The following is a 24,264-nucleotide window of genomic DNA, read 5'->3' as shown; positions in this document are numbered from 1 at the left end:
GGAGGGGCCTTGGGGGGGAGTGCTGTCATGATGCCTACCCCCGGAGCACCAGGCCAGGCCCAGCACCCCCGGAAGCAGACATCATGCCCTCGGGTAAAAGCCCAGTGGCCCCTTATAGGGGCTCTTTGGACTCAGTCCTGGCGCCTTCGGCGCCAGGCTCATGTTGGACATCAGTCCTGGCGCCATAGGCGCCAGGCTCATAAAGGGAGGTGTTTTGTGCACTTACCTGATGCAGACCATGCTGCACGCTTCAGGCCTCCCTGAGACCTGAAAGGGACTATTTTTTCATAGGGACTATTTTTCACTCGGGCGTGGCCAGGGAAGGATACATACCTAGTTGGGGAAGGATACATACCTGGGACTTCTTTGGAGGCTATTTAAGCCACGCCCAGACAGCAGCTTATGCTTCGCGTTGTTCTGCTTCCTGCCGCTTAACGCTCACCGTGTCTGCTCCTGCTCCTGGACTCCAGCCACGCCCGCCTCGAACCTGGAAGACCTGCAAGGAATGAAGAGAAGAGAAAGGTGAAAACCAAGGACTATTTCAAACTTCTTACCTGCATCCGGAATCTTCTCGCCAGCATCCCTGAAGAAAGACTTCCATTTAAAAGCATTGCGTTGCTCGCTGCAGCGCCACGCTTCACTCACCTGTCCTCGAGACATCTCCCGGCTCCATCGCGGCTGTCAGCATCGGACGCCACATCTCTGCACCTAGGGGAGAGAGGGAGAAACAAAAGGTGAGCAGAAGGAACACAGAAGGAAAGCCTGATTAACAGCCATAATACTTACCGGCTTTTCTTCCACATTTCGGGTCGGCGCCGCCCCGTTGGCAGGTACCGTACCCCGGCCCCTATGGGGAAAGGACAAGAGACATTTCTGGGGAATGATAAGGACATTTAGAGGGATTGCCCTCATCACTACTCACCTCGGCAGTTTAACCCCTCGACGCATCGCCTTCATTCTGCACCTGAAATAAAGGACAGATCACAGGTTAGAAAGACAACATAAAGGGGGCCTCACTTGAACTTTGAACTTTCATACTTACGGTGCATCGCTCAGGAAAGTCAAGTGGATTTTGCCAGCGCCATTCTGAAAACCAGTGAAGTAACTGGACGAACGTGCGCCCCTGCACCAGAAGCAGGATGGAGAGTTCATCCTTCCAAACCATAAGGTGAGCTTAAACCGGGGTTTGGAGGAAGTTAGAGAGGAACGAAGGGGGAAAGGGGGGAGCTAGCACACTATTCTGCAGACTGTTAATCCCCTTTCTCATCTGCAGAAGGATATTCCTACGGGCCAGGCAAGCACGATTTGGAGGTCCTGTCCAATCGGTGTTCCGGGTCCTGCGCATCACGCTAGAAGAGGCCACAGCAATCCAGACTAGACCAGCGCCCCCGTGGGAACCAGGTGAGCGTTACAGAACGCAAAGCCTTCCTACAAATTCCCACCCAGGCGCTATGGAAACTTCCGAAACTGACCAGTTGGCCCAATTACTGGGGGAATTATGAGCCGAAGTACACGCCGCTCGTCAAGAGACTAGTGCCCTCAGGGGGGAAGTGATTGTAATAAAGGATAGAGCTGATGACCTGGCTAGACAGCTTTTGCAAGGTCAAGCTGGACAAACTCCTTTACCCGGTTCCGGGGGGAACCCCGCTCCTGTGGTTTCCAGTAACCCGGTGCAGATTAATCTACCTGGAAACATGCCACTGGCCCCACCTGAACGCTTTGCTGGGGACCCCAAACGATTCGCCGTATTCATGAATCAGTGTCGTTTGCACTTCCTATGCAGACCTGGGGCCTTCCCTAATGATCAGACCAAGGTAGCCTTTGTGTTGTCATATCTCAGCGGCTGTGCTGCCGATTGGTCAGTCCCACTGGTAACTCAAGATGACCCGATTCTTCGTGATTTTCAAGGATTTCAAACAAGCATGGAAAGGTTATTTGCTCGACACTCCCAGGGACAGGCTCTGGATGACGAACTTCTATCTCTGTGACAGGGCAATCAAGACCTTCTGTCCTACATTGCAACCTTCAATAGACTAATTGTGGAAACTGGTTGGCCAGAGGATAAAAGAATCACGTTATTCTATCGAGGTCTACGCGGAGAACTTAAAGATGTCCTGGCACAAGTTGTAAATCCGCCCCAAGAATGCACTGAATATATAGACTTAGTGGTCCAATTGGATCACAGGCTGCAAAACAGAAAAGCAGATCGGTCCAAGTTTGAAACCCGGGTGTTGGCCAAGACCCACGCTAACCCCAAGGGGGCTGATGGCTCGGAGCCTATGCAAATCGGAGGGGTTAAAGGACCCCTAACTCAAAAAGAACGGGAAAGAAGATGACAGATGCAATTATGCCTTTATTGTGGGTCCTCTGGACACTTTCTACGAGATTGCCTGGTTAAGCCGCCCAAGAAGGTGGTAGGAGCCGCTGATAAAATCCATGGAAACTCTGTATCGGGAAACGACCACGCCCGGCAAGCGTAGGGGTCCGCTTGCCGAGCTTGAAAACTAACTCTCAGACCTCGCATTTCATTGTGCCAATGGTCCTCGTAGATCCGGAACAGCCTAAACGGTTGCATGCTATAAAGGCATACATCGATAGCGGCGCTATAGGAAACTATGTGGATCGAGAATTGGTCTCTAGGATAAACCTCCCTCTGCATCCTAAAACCAACAAAGATGTCATCACCACAGTAGATGGAACCGAAATTGCCTCTGGACCGGTAACACATTCCACAGCTGAGGTGACACTTGTAGGTCCGGATGGCCATCGGGAGGCAGTTGTGTTTGATGTAATCAAGGCTCCACAGTTTCAGCTTATTCTCGGAATCCCTTGGTTAGAGACACATAATCCTCTAATTGATTGGCGAGCGAAGAGAATAACCATCCCGGATTGTGCACAAACCTGCTACCCAGAAAATCCAAAGATTAATCTAGCATCAGTAACCTCTGTCCCCGTGCAACTACCTCCAGAGTACCAAGACTTTCAGGACGTCTTCCAAAAGGAACAGGCCAACACGTTACCTCCCCACAGATCGTACGATTGCCAAATCGATCTGGTGCCCGGTGCACAACCCCCTTGTAGCAGGATTTACGCCCTTACTGAACCAGAGAATATGCATTTGAGACAATATTTAGATCAATACCTCGCCAATGGTTTCATTCGCCCGTCAAAGTCCCTGGCATCCTCAGCTTTGTTCTTCGTGCCTAAAAAAGAAGGCGACCTTAGAACTTGTATTGATTACCGCGCATTGAAACAGATAACTGTTAAAAATCGTTACCCTCTGCCTCTGATCCCTGAACTCCTTGACCAGGTGAAGGACGCTTGCGTATACACCAAGTTAGATCTCCGGGGGGCTTATCATCTGGTACGAGTAAAAGAAGGCGACGAATGGAAAAAGGCCTTCCGTACAAAATATGGACTATTCGAATACCAGGTGATGCCTTTCGGGTTGTGCAACGCGCCTGCAGCCTTCCAATTCTTCATGAACGATGTCCTTCGGGAACTCATCGATGTCTGTGTTGTCGTGTATATCGATGACATTCTTGTGTACTCCTCTTCGGAATCTGATCACAGAAAGCATGTCAGGGCCGTCCTAGAGAAACTGCGCCAGCACAAACTGTTTGCTAAGCTGGATAAATGTGTTTTCCATACCACCGAGGTTGAGTTTCTCGGATTCATCCTGACACCTAAAGGGGTCCGAATGGATTCACGGAAAGTGGATGCCATCCTCAAATGGCCATCACCTAGTTTGGTGAAAGGTGTCCAAAGCATGCTTGGTTTTGTCAACTTTTATCGCAGGTTTATCACGGAGTTTTCACGTGTGGTGCAACCCATCACTGCACTCTTGCGAAAAAATAAACGTTTTGAATGGACCGAGGAAGCCGAACAGGCCTTTTAGGAGTTGAAAGCTAAGTTCACGTCCGCACCTATTTTGAAGCACCCACGTCCCGATCTCCCATATATAGTCGAAACCGACGCGTCCAGCTTAGCCATGGGAGCTGTCCTGTCTCAGAGAGACCCTGAAACCAACCAACTGCACCCCGTAGCATTTTGGTCCAGAAAGTTCTTGCCGCCGGAGATAAATTATGCGATCACCGATAAGGAACTATTAGCCATTAAGTCCGCCTTTAAGGCTTGGCGGCATTATCTCCTCGGCGCCCGGCATACCATCACCGTGATCACTGATCACCGAAATTTACAATATTTAAAAACTGCCAAAGCTCAATCGTCTCGACAGCTCCGATGGGCTTTGTTCTTTGCTGAGTTCGATTTTGTAATCACCTACCGCCCTGGCTATAAGAATGGTAAGGCGGATGCTCTATCCTGAATTGGAATGGAAGAAATAGACACAAACTCAGAACCTGTGCCGATAATTCCCGAACAAAGAATTTTGGGGATAACCACTTTACAAACCCTTGAAGACATTCAAGCACGAGTGAAACAATTCCTGGACTCTTCAGCCTTGCAGGATTGGATCAAAAGGGGGTCTAACTTTTCGGTCAAGGATGGTTTACCTTACTTCCAAGGACGCTTATTTTTGCCAGAAAAGGAATTGCAAGAACTGGTTATTTCCCGTCATCATGATACCCTGATGGAAGGACATCCTGGCATTGCCAAAACAGAGGAAAAGGTTAAACAACAATTCTGGTGGCCTTCCTGGCGAAAGGATATTAAATCTTTCGTGATGTCCTGTGGAGTTTGTGCCCAAAACAAAGGTCAAAAGACAAGACTCGCCGGTCTTCTTCAGCCCTTAGACATTCCACCAGCACTTTGGCACACCCTGTCACTAGATTTTATCACGGACCTGCCCTCTTGTAATGGTTACAATACTATTCTGGTCGTGGTGGATTTATTTTCCAAAATGGCCCACTTTATTCTGTTGAAAGGATTACCTTCAGCCTTTGTTCTTGCCAAGGAATTCCTCGAAAATATCATCCGTTTGCATGGATTTCCGTCCATACTAGTCTCCGATCGGGGAAGCCAGTTTATTTCTCATTTTTGGAAAATGTGTTGTCAACTGGCACAAATCGACGCCAGACTCTCGACCAGCCACCACCCACAGACCGACGGTCAGACGGAGAGAACGAACCAGACCCTTGAACAATATCTACGATGTATGTTGCACCAATTGGAGGGTAATTGGAAGGACATTTTATGGGTGGCTGAATATGCATACAATAACTCGATACACTCTGGAACTGGTCAGAGCCCCTTTTATACCCTATATGGACATCACCCTCGTACTTCAGACTTGGACTCACCTCTGAGCCTTGAAATGCCCGCAGTGGACCATTTGCATTCTATGATTACTCAAGCCTTCAAGGATGCAACTGCACATTTGCAACATGCGAAAGGGAAATACAAAAAGAATGCGGATCTGCATCGAAGAGAGGCACCTCCATACCAAATAGGGGATCAAGTATGGTTGGCTACCAAACACCTATCACTCAAGGGGCCTCGAACTTTTAATCCAAGGTATTTAGGCCCTTACTCGATCAAAGCTATAATCAACCCAGTGGCAGTCAAGCTCGATCTACCAGCTAACATGCGGATTCACCCCGTTTTTCATGTGTCACTTTTGAAACCAGTGCACCCAGGAACCAGATTAACAAAGCCACCAGAACCGATTCAGATAGATGGGGAGCCTGAATTCGAGGTGAAGAACATTTTGGATTCTAAGATCTCAAAATCAAAACTTTTCTATCTAATTGATTGGAAAGGGTACGGGCCTCAGGAAAGGTCTTGGGAACCCAGTGATCACGTACATGCACCTCGGCTGGTAAAAAGGTTCCATCGGAATTTCCCAAACAAACAGAAACCTCCAGAAGGAACGACCTTGGGAGGGGCCTTGGGGGGGAGTGCTGTCATGATGCCTACCCCCGGAGCACCAGGCCAGGCCCAGCACCCCCAGAAGCAGGCATCATGCCCTCGGGTAAAAGCCCAGCGGCCCCTTATAGGGGCTCTTTGGACTCAGTCCTGGCGCCTTTGGCGCCAGGCTCATGTTGGACATCAGTCCTAGCGCCATAGGCGCCAGGCTCATAAAGGGAGGTGTTTTGTGCACTTACCTGATGCAGACCATGCTGCACGCTTCAGGCCTCCCTGAGACCTGAAAGGGACTATTTTTTCATAGGGACTATTTTTCACTCGGGCGTGGCCAGGGAAGGATACATACCTAGTTGGGGAAGGATACATACCTGGGACTTCTTTGGAGGCTATTTAAGCCACGCCCAGACAGCAGCTCATGCTTCGCGTTTTTCTGCTTCCTGCAGCTTAACGCTCACCGTGTCTGCTCCTGCTCCTGGACTCCAGCCACGCCCGCCTCGAACCTGGAAGACCTGCAAGGAAGGAAGAGAAGAGAAAGGTGAAAACCAAGGACTATTTCAAACTTCTTACCTGCATCCGGAATCTTCTCGCCAGCATCCCTGAAGAAAGACTTCCATTTAAAAGCATTGCGTTGCTCGCTGCAGTGCCACGCTTCACTCACCTGTCCTCGAGACATCTCCCGGCTCCATCGCGGCTGTCAGCATCGGACGCCACATCTCTGCACCTAGGGGAGAGAGGAAGAAACAAAAGGTGAGCAGAAGGAACACAGAAGGAAAGCCTGATTAACAGCCATAATACTTACCGGCTTTTCTTCCACATTTCGGGTCGGCGCCGCCCTGTTGGCAGGTACCGTACCCCGGCCCCTATGGGGAAAGGACAAGAGACATTTCTGGGGAATGATAAGGACATTTAGAGGGATCGCCCTCATCACTACTCACCTCGGCAGTTCTACCCCTCGACGCATCGCCTTCATTCTGCACCTGAAATAAAGGACAGATCACAGAATAGAAAGACAACATAAAGAGGGCCTCACTTGAACTTTGAACTTTCATACTTACGGTGCATCGCTCAGGAAAGTCAAGTGGATTTTGCCAGCGCCATTCTGAAAACCAGTGAAGTAACTGGACGAACGTGCGCCCCTGCACCAGAAGCAGGATGGAGAGTTCATCCTTCCAAACCATAAGGTGAGCTTAAACCGGGGTTTGGAGGAAGTTAGAGAGGAACGAAGGGGGAAAGGGGGGAGCTAGCACACTATTCTGCAGACTGTTAATCCCCTTTCTCATCTGCAGAAGGATATTCCTACGGGCCAGGCAAGCACGATTTAGAGGTCCTGTCCAATCGGTGTTCCGGGTCCTGCGCATCAAGCTAGAAGAGGCCACAGCAATCCAGACTAGACCAGTGCCTCCGTGGGAACCAGGTGAGCGTTACACCCATGCCCAAGGACAGTGAGATGTTGATGACAAGAAGTGCATCAAGTAGTTTAGCACTTAACCTGGAAAGTGTAAAGTCAGATTTCAGTTTAGAGAGATGTGGCAGTCTATGGGAGTATCTATTTGAGTATAGATGTTTTGGAGGAGTAGGCTGTCAGCGGCATAAACACCCAAGATCTCCAGGACCGGCTGGGTGTCGTTAGCGTAATTGGTCCAAAAAAAGCCAGTTTCTTCTAGGAAAATGCAGAGAGAGATAATGTATGGATTAAACAATGTGCGGAACATACATTCTCCTTGAGGCACCCCACAGGTGGAAAGAATAGGATCTGAGGTGGCGTCCCCCTAGAAAACGTTGAATTGTCTTCCAGTCAGGAAGGATTGTATCCATTTGCAGGTTAGGATAGAAAAGTGACAACTGTGCCTTTGGATGTGTACTAGTCGCTCCTGATTTAATAAATCAAACGCGGCTGATAGATCTAATAGCACCAGGAGTCTGGGTGTGCCACGGTCCAGGATGCTCAGCATATGGTGTCTGAAGATCAATGAGGGCAGTCTCTGTGCTATAAGCAGGGTGAAAACCGATTGCCTTGGATGTAGAATATTTGTGGTCTCTATTTGGTTCTCAATCTGGCGGGTAGCTTTTTTATCTAGCATTTTCAGAAAAAAGTTGCAGTCCGTGATGGGTCTTAAGTTGGCTGCGTTCTTGGGGTCCAATGCAGGGTTTTTCAGAAGGGGAGTGACTGTGACATTTGTAATGCCATCTTGAACTGCATGAGTGCGAAAGGAAGCATTGACAAATCGGGCCAAAAATATTGGTGAAAGGTATCCTTATTGTCTAGGATCACTTTTGGAGGGATTACATTGCCAGATCCGGCTGTCGGGTGCATAGTACCCAGAGTGGATAACAAGTCTGAACTGGACACAAGTGTGAAGCTAAAGGAGGTGCAATCATGTGGGGGTGCTGAAGATTGGGGAGAAAGAGTAAGCAGTCCCTGGGGGAATGTGCTTGATTTCACAGAAATCTGACTTTGAGTTTGGTCCCTGGCTTTAAGTATTTTGTCTTGAAATGCACTCTGTATTCTGGTGCAGTCTGCGTTAGAGGGTGTTAACAGTGTCAGCTGGGCTTTGGGGTTTTCGAGGAGCTTGAGTATCTCGAACAGTTTTTTAGGTTTGTTGTTGGCTTCTGAAATTTGCTGGTTGTAAAAGTTATTTTTGCCCTCTGTGATCAAGTCTTTATAAGCTTTCTCAAGAGACTTACATATGTTTTACTGTCAGACGAGGGGCACTTAAGGCAGCACCTCTCTGCCTTTCTCTTTTTGATTTTCAAGGATCTGAGTTCTGGTGAGAACCAGGTTTGATGGTTAGGGTTCTCCCAAACGGTTCTTGACTTGAGGGGGGCGTGTTTGTCCACGAGCAGGTTGAATTTTGCTTTAAAGGTCTCGACTAGTGCGTCATTAGAGTATGTCTTCGAAGTTGATGACATGATGTTTGTGATGCATTCCTTGAGGTCATGGGTTGAAATGTTCTTCAGGTTTCGATTCATGATTGTTTTGGGGTATACAACAATTTAGGAGGAGGTGCTTGAAGATCGATGTCGAAATTGATCAAGAAGTGATCAGACCATATACAGGGGACTGTGTTATTTATCTGGGGCTTAAGATTTCGTGGGACAATCCAGTCCAGAATGTTACATTTGACGTTGGTGGGGTCTGAGTTCAAGACGTGATGGTCCATGTTATTGAGGCTGGACTTGAGCAGAATGGCCTCTTTATCAGATGGGTCCCCTCGCCAGCGATTTAAATCTCCCAGAAATAGAGTTGCACTATTTGTCCCTTTAAGGTCTCCTAGGAGATGCAAAATGTCATCATTGAAAGAGTCCATGATGGGAGGAGGATGACAGATTAGGATAAAATGGATTCAGCTTCACAGGGTTGGGGTGAGTTTTAGATGCAGGATCTCACACCCATTACAATGGCTGGGTGCGTTAGACAGGGAGAGGTGGCTTCTGGCAATAATTGCAACTCCTCCCCCCCACCCCTATCTCGCTTCTCGGTTTTTGCAGTAGATGGTATAGCCATCTGGGACTGCAAGAGTTATCAGAGATCTGCTAGTATCAGAAATCCAAGTTTCGGTCAGGAATAAAAAGTCTAAGTCGTGATCAACAACATAGTCATGAATGTCAGAGGCGTGCTTGTTTAATGTTCGTGTGTTGAGCAGTGCTGCTTTGAGTGTCTTGCCATCGGCCTTCAATCTGGCTGATGCATCACTGTTTAGGGCAGCTTGGGGGTTGGATGCTACAATTGGCAGAGTATGTGAACGTGGGGTGTTGTAAGCACTCTGGAGTGATGTGTTCTGGGGCAAGGGGTTGTTCATTTGAGGGGCCTCAGCAGGCGAATGGTTGAGACTGTCTGTACTCCAGGGATCATCAGCAGTCTTTAGTGCAACTGGCATTATGCAAGTTGACCCAGGGATTTGGGATTGGTTTGTTAGAAGGCATACTCTGGGTGGCTCCTCCTTTCCCATGACACCAAACATCTTAGCACCCTAGACTGTTGCCAGACCTTGCAGCTTCTTCAAAGTGAAGCATAACTAGGCAAGGACAGAAACTGTTAGTTTGCAGGACATTCATCTCGCTTGAAAAAATGTAACAGAGGCCCCGCTCTTGAGAAGTAATTTCTTGTATTATTTGTGCTACCAAGCCACTCTGTCATGAACTCGTCAGTCCTAAGACTTCGCTATAGGGCAGCAGATCCAAAGCCTGATTCAGTATTTTATCAGTGCCTCAACCCGAGGGCTAGTTCACACTAGAAGACATCTTTTTGAAACTATTGTATTTTCGTCTGACTAATGCTAAAAGACATAAATTGTTATTATTACATGTGGTCAAATTCCCTGGAAAAAGCTTTATGAGAAAGGATAACGGGAACCTCATCCCTGAAACAATAACTAATATGATTAATATGTGCAAAGCCTTGCAATTCAGTCACGTATTCAGGAACTTGAAAAGTTATCTTGGATACAGCAGAAACGAGCCCTTGTCCAAAATGGCTGAGACACTAAAACAACATGGCAACAATACCAACATTAAAATGGCAGAAACCCTCACTTTTTTAGTATTTTCGCAGCCTGTATTTCCCTTTATATTTAGGGCATTGCATTTGAGAGGGGTGTTCCACAGTTTTGTGGCTGAAACAGAAAAAGAGGATCCTCCTTGCCGTTTCTTGTTGAAGTTAGGGACTAACACTCGTGCAGCACTGCTGAACCTAATTGTTTTGGAAGGAGTGTAGTGTTGAAACTTACTCCTGAAGGAGAATGGGTCCACTTTGTGTCATTAACAATGAAGTATGCACAGGATTTTGAAATACATCCTTTTTTTGATGGGTAGCCAGTGGAGAGTATGTAATGCTGGCATGACATGTTCAAATCGCTTCAATCTTAGAAGTTTTCTTGCTGCTGCATGTTTGACTCTTTGAAGTTTCTCTCATTAGGTTATCTGGGAGCCCAAGACAGATGCTGTTTGCATAGTCCAATAAGGATAGTTAGGTAAGGTAAGATGCGGCATAGCATGCTCTGCTGGGAGATACAGCTTCTGACAATGGCTTTGACCAGTGGATGAAAGGTGAGGGTGTAGCCCATTTTCATTCCATGATTTCTTACTATGGTTGAAAGGGTTGGGCAGGGTATATAATGAACAGGCCCATGGGCACGGTTAATCATTCGCATGAGAACAGTTCCCATGTAGAAATTGATTGCATTGTCCAATGGATAATATTCTATTATTCCGGGAACAAAAATACCACGTTCTTAAATCACAGTTAGCCACTTCAACACAACAGGCCCTTTGTTTGGGTAACTAGAATTATTTTTAAAAAATCACCCTCCGCCATAGCTACTCTTTTTCTCTTCTTCTTGTCCCCCTCTCTCTTTAGTTCCTTTTTTCGAAAATAAATTGTTAAGATGTATTCATTCAATTATTGTACTTATGCAAGATAAATATTGTGTTTTGATTGTTCGGCAGTATAATTATTAAAGATTAAAACAAATTGGTAAAATAAAAAAATGGAGAAAAGAAAATCGTACGTTCGTACAGTTCAAGAGAGGTTACCTCACCGCTTTCAGGCGTTGCAGGCTTTAGGTGGACTTAAAGCCTTCTTCTCTGTCCAAACTAGATGAAGTCTTTCCAGAGTCCCGGACCAGCGACTAACGCAGCAGTTATCTAAAGCACACACTCATTTCTAAAGTAAGTGATCTTGCATGCATGCCTCCCCTATCCCATAAAGGCACAAATCCAGACAGCTTGGAAATGCCACGAAAAGGACAACATGGCATATACATGATGCCAGCTCTTTTGGTCAAGTGACTCATTCACCTCTGTAGTTGCCTCAGGGAAATTACCCCAAGCAGAAGTTTAAAAACCTATGCTGAAGCCTTAAGTTTCCATTTTATAATAATAATGACACTTGTAAATCATGCTTTATGAAAGATTCCTCGTGTTTCTAAGCGTTATATTTTTGTTTATGGTCCACAACCTACTGACCTCGAAAGGATACAGGTGTTCAGTTGACTTCCTTGTTAAGCACCTTGCTTAGGCCCAGGTGTGCTCCTTATTTTCTTCTCCTATACAAGTCCACGGCTTAGTTCCAGTTTTTCAGTTTTGTTTTTTTGCTTCAGCTTTTTATTAAATGCTTTCCCCACTGAGGCTTTTAACATAATACAAATCACATCAGTAATTGCAAATGGCAGGCTGAACCAGAAATGATTGAATCTGCCGCCGGGTCAGAATTACGTGAAAACACTAAATCCCACAGAGAGAGGCAAGCAGAGAACTCAAAGGGAGAATCGTGACTGCACACGAGACGTAAGATTGCTCGGGGGGAGGGGTGGTTTAGTGGCAGGGGAGGGGTGGGGGGGGGGCTGGCGGCGCTGCAAGAAAACAGCACTAAATATGTGACAGAATAAAAGGTCCATAAAGAAAGAACTAAATATCCAGATAAACATGCCCGAGGGAGAGATAAAAAGGTGAGGGATCAGGAACCTTAAAGGTCTTGGTATTGCTTTGAACTTTGAAACCTTTTGCAGTACTCGTGACCTCAATGTCTAGAGAATGAGGCTGTGTTAATAGTCCTTCTGGGAGGTGAGCAAGTATTGGCACTCTGCTACAGTTCAACAGGGCATCTATTTTTAACTAAAGTCCAGGAACCTAAAATCAACATGAGTGTCAAAAGGTCTTGCCTTCAGACGGGTTTGAAACATTTTATCTCAGAATTCAGAGTGCTCAGTGCAAACTGTTTCCTAAACCTCCAACCGTTAAAATACATAACAGTTATGTGTCTCTACACTCATTAAGCACTGATGAGTGGAGTATAACAAAATGTGTACAGAACCCGACCTCGCGACGCCAGAGTACAACCAGGGGTAGTACATTTCTCTCCCTCTGCAACTCTCCCTGTCATCACCTGTCCGGCTAAAGGTATGGGACCTTTGCCGTCTAGAGGGTGCAAGAATGCACTAAAAGTGCATGTGGGCATGTTCGGTGCTTTCTAAAAGTGGACAGAACTTGAGGTAAGGTGTGCAGTGTGAGCACTGAGGGTATGCAAACAGTCTGTAAAGTGAATGGCTAAGGGTGTCTAGAGCTTGGCTTAGGGTGTGTAAGACATGACTGAACAAGAACGGAGTGGTGTTGAGATGGTAGCTGATGGTGTGTAGAGCATGGCAGCTAGCAGGCAGCGTTGGAGCCATGCCCTGTAGAGATTGGCCAAGGATCTAGGGTGTGATTGGTTGGGTGTAGTTATGGCTGCACATGTGTGAGTGAGGGAGTGCCAAGGGGCTTTACACTTTGACCCAAGGTATAGGCCAATAAACGGTGGTAGTCAGAGGACACTTTTATAAGTATCATAAGTGTATGGATTCCTTGATGTGGAGGCAGGCTCCTGCAAACACAGGTGGAAAGAGACGAACCATCCCATATCATGGAACTGTGAGTTGTGACCTGCTTAGCTTGTGCAATAAACAATCTTGTGCAATGTGGGAAGCTAGAAGAAGGACTCAGACCAGAGGATATGTCATGAAAGGGTTTTTTTTTACTTAAAGGAAAATGCCTTTCTAGCCCTATTGCTAAAAGGGGAGTTCCCTTCCTAACAAACGTTACTAAGGTGCTTGTCAATAGTCAATATAACAAAAATGGTCCTCTGGCCAAACCTATCCTCTAAACTGGCCCTACCACTTAGAAGAAATATAAAAGAAAACTAGGCAGAGTGTCCGGCCTTCAGGGATATTCACCCTGATCTGTCTCAGGGCTTCCAGGAAACCCTCTGGGTTTCTGATACAATGATTACCTGTAGAAAACAATTCTCCCTGGTTTAACCGTTCTTGGCATTCTTGTCATAGTTCCAAAAGATTCTCAAGTTTACCAAATAAAAGTCTCAATTTCCTGAAAATATCAAATGTGCAAGGTGTCGTAGGTGGAGGTATACCTCCTTAATCCCTCTCCACCACCTGGGTGGGTGTCATCTTAATAGGTTCACATCTTGGTTGGCTCTGTGGTCCCCTTGAATTTGTTCTTCACTTGTCTTATTGGGCCCCTCTGTCTCCCTTGGGTTTCTTGGTCCCAATGTCTCACTTATCTCCCAGGGGTATTGGTAACCCCTCTTTACATATGCCTGACTTGGTTCTTGGTAGTTTCTGTGAGCAGTTTGGCAGAATACAATATTCATGTTCCTTGGGATCCCGTAACCCTTATTGGGACTTGGTTCTTTGTCTCTCTCTGGGCGTTTATGCCCCTGGTATGGAGTTAGGGTAATCCTTCCTTCTTCCCCTTTCACTCTCTGGTCTCTCTGCCCCTCCACTATGAGCCACCTGCGTACCTTCTTTATATCAGGGCTTGCTCCATTGAAGTAGTGTCTGCTCAGTAGCTGTGGCATTCTCCATGGCTTTCTGGCATTCCCGTCTGGACACAAGCATGTTTTCTGTTCTGCTTGTCTCAGCATTTCTCTGCTCCTTCGCTCTTTCGATGTGAGTGGAGAATGTGCTCCACCCTCGCATTATGGGTTCGGTGTCATTTCCTGGGCACCGGGCCCACCAGGTCCTCCGTGTGGCAGCGCCTCCATATAATGCTGGCTCTACTCTGACTTGGACTTGCTGACTGCATGGCTCTGTGCCAGGTCGGCGGTGCCTCTCGCCTTCTCCTGCCTCTCTCCACGCCACAGCCAGCTCTGCTGTAGAGCGCAGCTCCACCCCTCAGTGACGTGCTCACGTCGGTGTCTCGCCTCTGTGTATTGCTTCTTCTCTTCCATTCAAGGGTGATTGCGCCTTTATTCTCGCTCCTTGACCAAAAAGGGGCGTCTTGTTTATGTTCGGCTGTCAGGCCCACGGAGAGACCAGAATTGTCTTGAGCTGAATATCCAAAGGCACTTGGAGTATTAATTTGAGTCCCACAGCTGATTGTAACATCAGTTTCTTTGATTCCCATGTATGCAGATATTGCCTTATGTATAGGGAGTTCTCCATGGGAATGGGAGTCCTTGTCCCCTTGAGCCGAGTCACCCCCAGTGAGGTCCCACTTTCCCAAACCCCTAGGGAGTGTTTTGCTAAGTGGGCTCCCCTCCCTAGCCTCAAAGGGAGTGGCTCCCTCCAGGGAAGAAGGGACGAAACCTCCAGATTCATCACAGTAACCAGCAAAAATGTCAGAAATTCCAACACTGCACAGGTGAAGCCCAATTGCGGAACCAAGTATAAAGGGAATTGCCTTGGAAAATATGCTAGGCATCGAACATTGCACAGTTAAGGTGTCAGTTTACCCATTAAGACTTATGGTAGTACTTTATTCCTTAAGGAATACATGTGTAAAGTGGTACTCGAGGGAACGCATCATTTGCAGCGGGTTAGATGCCACCTTCCTGAGGGACTGTGTAGGATTTGAAGGTAAGATCTGGGTGGGTGGTAGGTTGAGGCATCGCTAAATGTATGTGGCCTGGGAAAGAGCGCTCTTGGGTGCTTGATTCCTGGGCAGACGAAGCGAGGCTACTCTGTTGTAGAGTTTGATTGGGAAGGCGTTAAGCAGCAGGTGTGAGCAGTGCATACCGGTTTGAAATGTATTGCGGCTTTTCAATGGTGCTAGTGCAGGGCTTTGAACCCAGTGTTACTTTGGTCTTAGGACCAGCTGTGCTGCTCTAATTTGCACTACTTGAAGGACCTTCAGAACCTTTTTTGGCAACCCTGCAATCGTCCATTTTGGCCAATACCACCACTCACGTTACTTCCACCTTATGTTAGTACTCAGGAAAGGGGATGATTTTTCATAACAAGTGAAGTTGATCATGGGCATTCTGTGAAAAGTGTTGGGTGCAAGGGTGAATATTCCCCAATCAAAGATGACCCTCAGATCTCTTGTAATGTTCAGTGGTGCCAGCTGGGAGGGCAGTAATAAAGGCCATGCAAGTGGTGGGTTTAGGCATTTCAGAGCATTGAGCATGGGATTTCCGTTTTACTTGCTTCAAGAAAGATCCCACTGAAGGTCATCCAACCATGGATTTGTCGCAGACAGCCCGTGATATCCTTTTTTGTTCCTCTCTATTTGCATCATCAACTAAAGGTTCACGGCATAAAGAGGGAACAAGGTCTCCAACGACTTAATGATGGTTGTGTGAGATCTCATGTAGGCGTTTAACAGCCATGGAGATAAGGTCGACCCTAGTGGGCGAGCACATGAGTGGTGATAGGGTTTGGTAAACGAATATCCCATGGAGACCATGAACAAGCCAAGCCGGAGCTGTCCCTGTGATTCCCATTGTGTGTTCAAGAGGGTACAAGAGGGTATTTCTGACTGACTATTTCACGTGCTCAGGTGAGCTCTAGAAGAATCAATACAGCTGGTTGGCCACGTGCAGGGTCTGGTGCAGTTCCACTCTGATATTGAAAAGCATGGCTTAAGTCCCTACGAGAATAAGGGAGGATGAACACATGTACAAACCAGTGTATTTTGTCTCAACAAACCTTGAATAACCACGCTTTCAAAATGTACCTCACCTGTGCATCATTTTCAGGCAGCAGAACAAACTCTTAATGAACAGTTTGACCGTACCCCATAATAGCATATGAGTCAAACACAGCTACAGCATACATTGTACCACCAGACAATGAATAATGAACTCTTACCAGGTGCAAAGAACATCAAGTACAAAATAAGGCCAATTAGAACGGTCCACGAATAAGGAGTAGGGCAGTAATTATATGCCCAGAATAACTGTTCCTCTTTTAATCTGGTATCATTGGAGCATCTGAAAGACAAAACCAACAATAATGAGCATGGAATTAACACTATACTTTAAATATGTTGACCTAATGAAGTGAACATTCACTGCACATTTACGAAAACTATGTAAACAATTTACCAGACTTACAATATGCAGAATATTAAAACAAAAAATGAGTTTTTTCTATTATTTTTGACAATGTATTTGGTAGATGTCTACCATGTACAGAGGAGCACAACGGGTGTTGAATTATCACTGGGCGCATTTTCGGAGGATTTGCTGAGTTCAATCGCATGGTTTTCTCTAGCAGGATTCTTTCTGGGAATTTTAAATTGAGGTGAGAGTCTTGGATGTTCCCCTGAAGCTGGCGTGATACCAGACTCCCCGCTAGCTACATCTTCTCTATCCCCTTCGCATCCAAGTCCAGGTCTCCCAGAAACTCCCATTTCTACCGGGGACAGAGTATGAAGCCAATTGTCTCGGGAGGATAGCTCAGGGGCGATGTGCTAGCCTTGGAAGCAAGACTACACGGAGCAACACAGGTTCGATCCCCGCGGACCTCTGGGTATTAATCGCGTTATAAATAACCAATTAACATAAGAGAAATTAAAAATAAATTCTGCCAGCACCAAGCAAGCCATACAATCTTAGGAGTCCAGTAATGCCCACCGCTCCTCTAACCCGCAGCTATTTCTCGCGCCATGATGCCACCCGTACAGCCAACCAACCAACCACACATCACAATCTAACCAGGAGTGGCAGACAAACACCACAGCAGAAACTATGGGAGCTTAGCTCTCTAGACGTATGTGCACACGGCAAGAAAACAGCACTCACCTCCCCAGAACACTCACCCTCCCACGTACTAGCCATACACGGGGAACAGAATACTTTTTAACGGTAGACAAACACTGCAGATTGAAAAGGTGCTACACTTATAAATATTTAAAAGAAAAAGAATATGCAATTGCCGGTGGCGAGGCTCGGTTTAGTTACGTAAGCAAAGACACTCTTCCCACAAGGCTCGGTTTAGTTATGTAAGCAAAGACACTCTTCCCACAAGCAAGAGGAAATGTTAGAGGAAACCAATCAAAAACAGACAAGGCGCTTTTGGCCATATCTTTCAAACCAAAGAAAGCCTGGAAGCATACGGTTTTAGGGGCCACCTTTATAAACAGTGGGCCAGGGAGCTCGTCTTTCCCCATACAAAGGTTTTTAGTTCACGTGTGTACTCAAACTGTCTCCCAAAACCTTTAGCCAACAGCAATTAGTCTGATACCTGAATCCGTAAAAGACTTCACAAAGGCCTATCGCTCTTGTGAATTTAGAGGCAAAGATCTTCTCAAATGTTTGTGCAAGGGATTGTAATTCCAATTGCCGGGCGTCGTACAAGCTGAGGAAACACGTGTTTATGTTGACCGTCGGACCTTCGGTAAGAAAAGTGGCACACTGGCTGAAAAAGCAGGCCTTTCCCGAAGTTCCAACTCGACACAGAGAAGGTGTTGGACAGGGCTTTTTTAATTAAAAAAAAAGGTTAAAGTTATGAGATTTGGTAAAGTTTTCCTGAGATTAATGTTTCCAATTCATCATAATCCTATGTTGTGCTACATCAGGTTACTAGCAATATATTGCAGGTTTTCCTCCAGGGAGTGGGGGGCGGCAGTGCTGTCTCTTCCCCGTCTGCCCTTTGCTATTTGCACTGGCGATGTGATCCTTTGCCAAACAGTTGAGAGCCAATGCCACTATAAAAAGAATTAAGATTCGGCCAATCTAAATTTAAATGTGGTATGCTAGAGGGTAATATTCTCCTGACCCTGCAGAATGCTATCACTTCTTTGAAGGTTCTCCTCCGAGCTAAATGTTAGAAAGTGTTTGAATGCGCTTCAACCTGTACCACTTGGAGCTCTGATAGAAAGCGTGTTTACTGCTAACAATATATCAAAGCCTTAACTCTTATCAGTTGGTGAGAATGTCTATTAACCATTGCCACATCACCTTCTAAAACCTAACCCATGGAAAACAGACAAAGTGGTCTCGAGATGGCTGATCCTCTGTGCAGTAATATAATATGGCATTTGTACAGCGCCTATTCTCATTGGTATGGCCTCAAAGCACTGCAGGTGAACGCCCTCGGGGGGCCAAAGCCTGTGGTATGGGAGATCCGTCCAAGGGGACTAGAGCGCGTGCGTGCATGTAGCCGGTACGAAGGTGGGTAGGGGTGGCTAAGTTCCTGCTAGCAACCCATGTCGAGGTGGCTTGTGGATGGGTGCTACGAGGTTGTCGGAAGAGTATGTGAGTCCTGGAGACTGAATATGTGTCTGGCTAGATTGAATTTCTTTCGAGGGCAGTCCATGACTTCCAACTCTAGCTTCCATTGCAAAACACTTGGGTTTTGTGGTGCACTGCAAAATGCTTGTGGAGCAACACATTAAAGATATGGTGAAGGAGGAACCCTTCTAGGCATCTGTACTGGTAAATGTAAACAAGCATTGGCAAACCAGTTGGTTTTTTCTGTCAGATGTCATCAAGCGCATCCTCAAAGGCCCGAATAATGCCATCAGTTGCCAGTAAAGTCACCATATGCTACGGTATACCCACCAACATGTGTGGGTGCAGTAATCGCATGGTAAGTGCAGCCTTGACTACACCAATAGGGTCATCATGTGCATGGCAGCCTCAATCACCCCAATAAGGCCTTCAGATACCTGGCAAATTATGACATTCAATGTATGTCTTGCATGTGCTGCAATCATATGACAAATGCATCCTCAAATGCCCTAATGATGCCATCAAATGACTTGCTTAGTAATCATATGATAAGGTGTAGTCCCACAGGCCCTAGTGGGGCCAACATATACTGAGGGTGCCCTCAAAGGCCCTGAAAATGCCATTATATGCCTTGTATGGTCACCGTAAGCAACATGGACCTAATTACGTGTTTTATTGATTGGGTGCTTTCTGGTCACTTTAAAAGGATCACTAATTAAATCATTTTAACAACAAGAAAAACACTAATAAATGTGATGCCATGAGTAAGGGGAAACAACGCAGTTGATCCCATTAAAGGTGTTAACAGTTAAAATAGTTGATGCACAGCATAGTAAAAGTAGAGCAAAACAAGCACTGTAAATCCAGGGACGTCATTTGGAGATCGCCAGGGGTCGCAGCTGCGACCCCTGAGGTCTCTCTTGTTACCCCTCTGGTCTCCCTTACTACCCCGAAAAGAAAACGGTAGCTCCCGGGCTGTGGCCGGCGTCATGTGGCTCTTTGTTTCTGGGGGGGCTGGCTTTCTTATTCTAAAACAGTGGGTTACACAAGTGTACCCCTTTGAGCAGTGACCATAAATAAGAAAGAATAGGAATAACAAATAATTTGGCTTTCTGGAATTCTATACAATAATTGCTAGACTCAATAAAGGTTTATTTCAGGCGTACTTCAGGCGTTGAGTCACTGATTTAGTCTGTTTTTAAACACCTCAAATTCACAATGCAGACAAAAGCTTTCAAAAAGCATTCAGAGTAGAATAAGCATCCATTTCGGACTATGTATTTTGCTTTTCGCAAATTGCAGTTATAGCATGTTTTTTTCTGCCGTTGTCTCTGTTAAGATCATCACAAGACCTTCCTTCTCAGTGTGCTCAGTTACTTGATAACATCCTTATACCTAAAAGCTTGTGTACAGTGTAAAATGTTTGACAATAGCACATGAAGTTGGCCTTAATTTCAGTGTGCCACAATTAATGCTTTGTTGTAATGTGTCTATCTTTCCGCTCTCCATGGCATGCTGTTCAGGATGTTTGTTTGCATGCATGAGGTAACGAGTGCCCAGAGTACGGGATGCCGTGTGAGTGCGCTGCTTTCCTAGCAGTGCTCTAAATTCTTTAATACACAGTTATGAACCTTCCCAATGGTATGTATTTTGCCAACCTCAGAAGATCACAAAAGTAGATCCATGCAGGCTTGACATGTGGCCATCTTGGCACCAGACCTGCAGAAAAACTGGCCTGCTGTTAAATCTCTGTTACCAGTTTAATGGTATCCACTGCAGAGTGTAATTTGCTTTCTGATTTTGAGAACTTTCGGACATGTAACTGCTCATTTTACTATAGCCAGTATGATAGCTATAACCGGTAAGATAGCTCAGTGGGTTGAGCGCTCGCTGCTGGGATGTGTGTATGATCTGCAGTTTGCAGGTTCGAATCCAAGCAAGGCCAACTCAGCCTTTCATCCTTCTGAGGTGGATTAATGAGTACCAACACAGGGTGGGTGATAGTGTATGTATATTGGTTCTGTATAAAGCACTTAAACATAAGTGCTATATAATAATACATGATTATCATTTGGCCTTGGACGTTTGCTTGCATTCACATTAATTTGGTAATATGGGCCTATACACAGTGATATTAACAATACATCTAGTGATCCATTCTTGTTGAATTGTTTATCACATCAAAGTGATATCGTAACCATATTTTTCATAGTGCACTTAGGAACAATGCAATGTGATGCCACTTCCTGTTTTGTCAAGGGGTGAACGGTGGTGTTCCATCGATTCCTGTGATGTCACTTCGGCATTAGCATACTTGATCGGAAAACATTTGTCCTTTTCAATTTGACTGAATTTCTTTAATCTTTTTGTGGTCAAATAAAATAGGTTAGGGTGGAGGTGGGGGGGGGGAAGTGCGGGGGGGGAAGTGCGGGGTGGGAGGTGCGGGGTGTCTCCCTTTATTTTCGACCAAAAAAACAACACAAACAAATTAGGTCAAATTAGAAAAGGTCAAATATTTTCGATCAAGTAGAGCTAAACCGTCACTTCGGGGTTGGATCCAATGACAGCACCACCTATGATGCCATCAGAGGATCAAGGGTCGTGTGATGTCACTTCCGCTACCCCTGGCATTTTGGTGAAATGACGTCCCTATGCGAATCCGTGGACGTCTGAGATTCTTTCCAGTATGTTCACAGCAGAGGCAACCAATTGCAGAGGAGGCACATCATTCATCTTTCCGAAAAGCACAATTCCAAAAACACGCGAAAGGAAAGAATAATGCCACATCACTAAGCCGGATACGCATTGTGGGGAAATTAGGTTGTTTCTTCAATAAAGTTAATTTAAATGGTGATAGTGAACATAGAAAATGTCAGCTAAGGCCAGAGGCACTGCGCTTGCTGGCACTAGGACGTGGGTGCTGACTTTGCAAGGTGGGCCCTGGCATCAGTAAGTGGTACTAGCTGGGCTCTGGCATTAGTGTCATGATCTCTGCTTCCAAAAGGCCAGGACTTACCCAACTCCCTTGGAAGCAGACCCATAACCCAGGTTCCGAGTGCCAGCCAGTCCCAATTGGGACCTTTTGGACCCTGTCCTGGCGCCAGTGGCGCCCGGCTCATAAATATGCCCAGTCCCAGCGCTGCAAGCGCCGGGCTCATAATGCTTGGGTGGACTTACCTGCAGCAGACCATGCTGCTTACTTACCTGCCAGTTGAACCCCTGATCCTCTTCTGTTTGGGACTACTTTTCCTGTTGGGTGGGGCAGGAGCCACTCTCTAGGTTCAGAACACTGGAACTCTTCTGGAAAGCAGGAACTCTTTTCTTACCTAGGCGTGGCTGTGGAAGGAGACACCTAAGCACTACAGGAGGCTATTTAAACCACACCCGATGGATGAATCTTGCTTTGCGTTATTCTGCATCCTCTGCAGCAGAACGCTCATTGTGTCTTCTGCATCTAATCCTGGGCCTAAAGGAAAAAGGCTTACCATCCTGAATCCAGTCTTCAGCAACATCTATAAAGACAAGAAAGAACAGGTTAGCACTACGGTCTTCAGTGACAGCGCATCTCTTACCTGGTCCATCGGCTGTCATCAACGCCTCGCGCAGCATTCCTGCATCTGAAAGACAAAGGCTTACCTACTCTTCACGCGCTCCGGAGGTCATGGCACTGCATTCCGGCATCTGAAAGACAAAAGCTTACCAACTCTTCGCACGCTCCGGAGGCCTTCGGCGCTGCATCCCGCATCTGTAAGACAAAAGAAGGTGCGTTTAAAGACATTGGGTAACGTTCAATACTCACGTGCCATTACTCCATCCACGCCGAACTCAGTGGGCATTCCGGCATCCTTCAGCAGCTCCGAACTGGTACCTGCAAAATAAAAGGACAGTTAGTGCGCATCGTGAAGCAAGCAACAAGCGCTTACTTACGCGCTTCCAGGCGCTTCTATTCCGCATACGGGTCCATCCTCAACTCACTTCAGCCAGTCAACCGCCATCGCCGGAACCCTGCAAAATAAGAGACAGCATTACAAAAGACTTTTAAAGACATTTGAAATATTCGGAACTCACCGTTCGTGAAGTAAACGACGGACAGCAGTCCTCTGAAGTCAAGAGGCCTGCGCTACCTATCCAGTGAAGAAACTGGTTACAGCACCCTGCCCCGAGGCAGTTGGAGAGCTCGGCGTTCACTTACCTAAGGTGAGAGCGTTAACCTTTGGGGTTCTACAGGAGAGGAGAAAAGGAAAGAGATAGGGACACCCCAATAACCCCAGTTCATTAATCCCATATTTTCTATCTGCAGACATCTTACTCTTCGAGTCAGGCATACAGTGCACAGAGGTCCAGCCCAAAGAGCCAACCGGGTGGTGCACATCACTTTTGAAGATACGGTAGTCGCCCAGTCAAGACCGGCGCCTCTGCGAGAATCAGGTGAGCGTTACAGAACGCAAAGCCTACCGCAAAACTCTCGCCCAGGCGCTATGGAAACCTCGGATACCGACCACCTAGCCCGGTTACTTGGGGAACTAAGGGCAGAAGTGCATGCAGCTCGTCAGGAAACAAATGCTCTAAGAAGGGAACTAATTATTTCCAAGGAGCGAACAGACGATCTTGCTAGACAATTGCTACAGTCACAAGCCGGACAGACCCCGTTACCCGCATCAGGGGCAAATCTTCCTTCAACATCCCCTATGAATCCAGTGCAGATCAACCTACCTGGGAATGTACCTCTGGCTCCGCCCGAACGATTTTCTGGTGACCCAAAGAGGTTTGCAGTATTTATCAATCAGTGCCGGTTGCATTTTTTATGCCGGCCAGCAGCCTTTCCAACTGATCAAGCTAAAGTAGCTTTTGTGCTTTCGTACCTTAGTGGCAATGCGGCAGACTGGTCGATCCCTCTAGTTAATCAAGATGATCCGGTTCTCCATGATTTTCAAGCCTTTCAGCTTAGTATGGAAAAACTGTTCGCAAGACATTCACAGGGGCAGGCCTTGGACAATGAGCTTCTTTCGTTGCGACAGGGTAATCAAGACCTTTTGGCTTATATTGCATCTTTCAACAGACTAATAGTGAAAACTCAATGGCCTGAGGACAAAAGGATTACGCTGTTTTATAGAGGTCTACGTGGAGAGCTCAAAGGCGTTTTAGCCCAAGTAGTGAATCCCCCACAAGACTGTTCGGATTATATAGACTTAGTCGTTCAAATAGATCACAGACTGCAGAACAGGAAGGCCGATCGTTCCAAGTTTGATGCTCGAGTATTTTCCAAACCACCAACTCCTTCCAAAGGAGTAGACTCCGGGGAACCCATGCAAATAGGGGGCCTGAAAGGCCCACTAACACAAAAGGAGCGGGAAAGGAGAAAACAGTTGCAATTATGCCTCTATTGCGGAAACTCAGGGCACTTTCTTCGAGACTGTCCGGTGAAACCAGCCAAGAAGGCGGTAGGAGCTGCAGTTACCAAGGTCACAAACTCTGAGCAGGGAAACGACCTC

The 24,264-nt window shown here is 46.5% G+C and overlaps 1 protein-coding gene across 1 annotated transcript in view; it reads right to left on the bottom strand.

Moving 5' to 3' along the window:
- SLC2A13 (solute carrier family 2 member 13) overlaps positions 1–24,264 on the bottom strand; it is a 2,060,320-nt gene that overhangs the window by 83,770 nt on the left and 1,952,286 nt on the right. The window contains exon 8 of the mRNA XM_069629212.1: positions 16,407–16,528. Within this exon, the coding sequence (XP_069485313.1) occupies positions 16,407–16,528 (122 nt within the window). The remainder of the gene's footprint in view (positions 1–16,406; positions 16,529–24,264) is intronic.

Source organism: Ambystoma mexicanum, chromosome 12 (assembly GCF_040938575.1).
Source record: "Ambystoma mexicanum isolate Mex_15411 chromosome 12, UKY_AmexF1_1, whole genome shotgun sequence".
Taxonomy (NCBI): Eukaryota; Metazoa; Chordata; class Amphibia; order Caudata; family Ambystomatidae; genus Ambystoma; species Ambystoma mexicanum.
The sequence above is the reverse complement of the archived record's forward strand: the minus strand, read 5'-3'. Positions and strand labels throughout refer to the sequence as shown.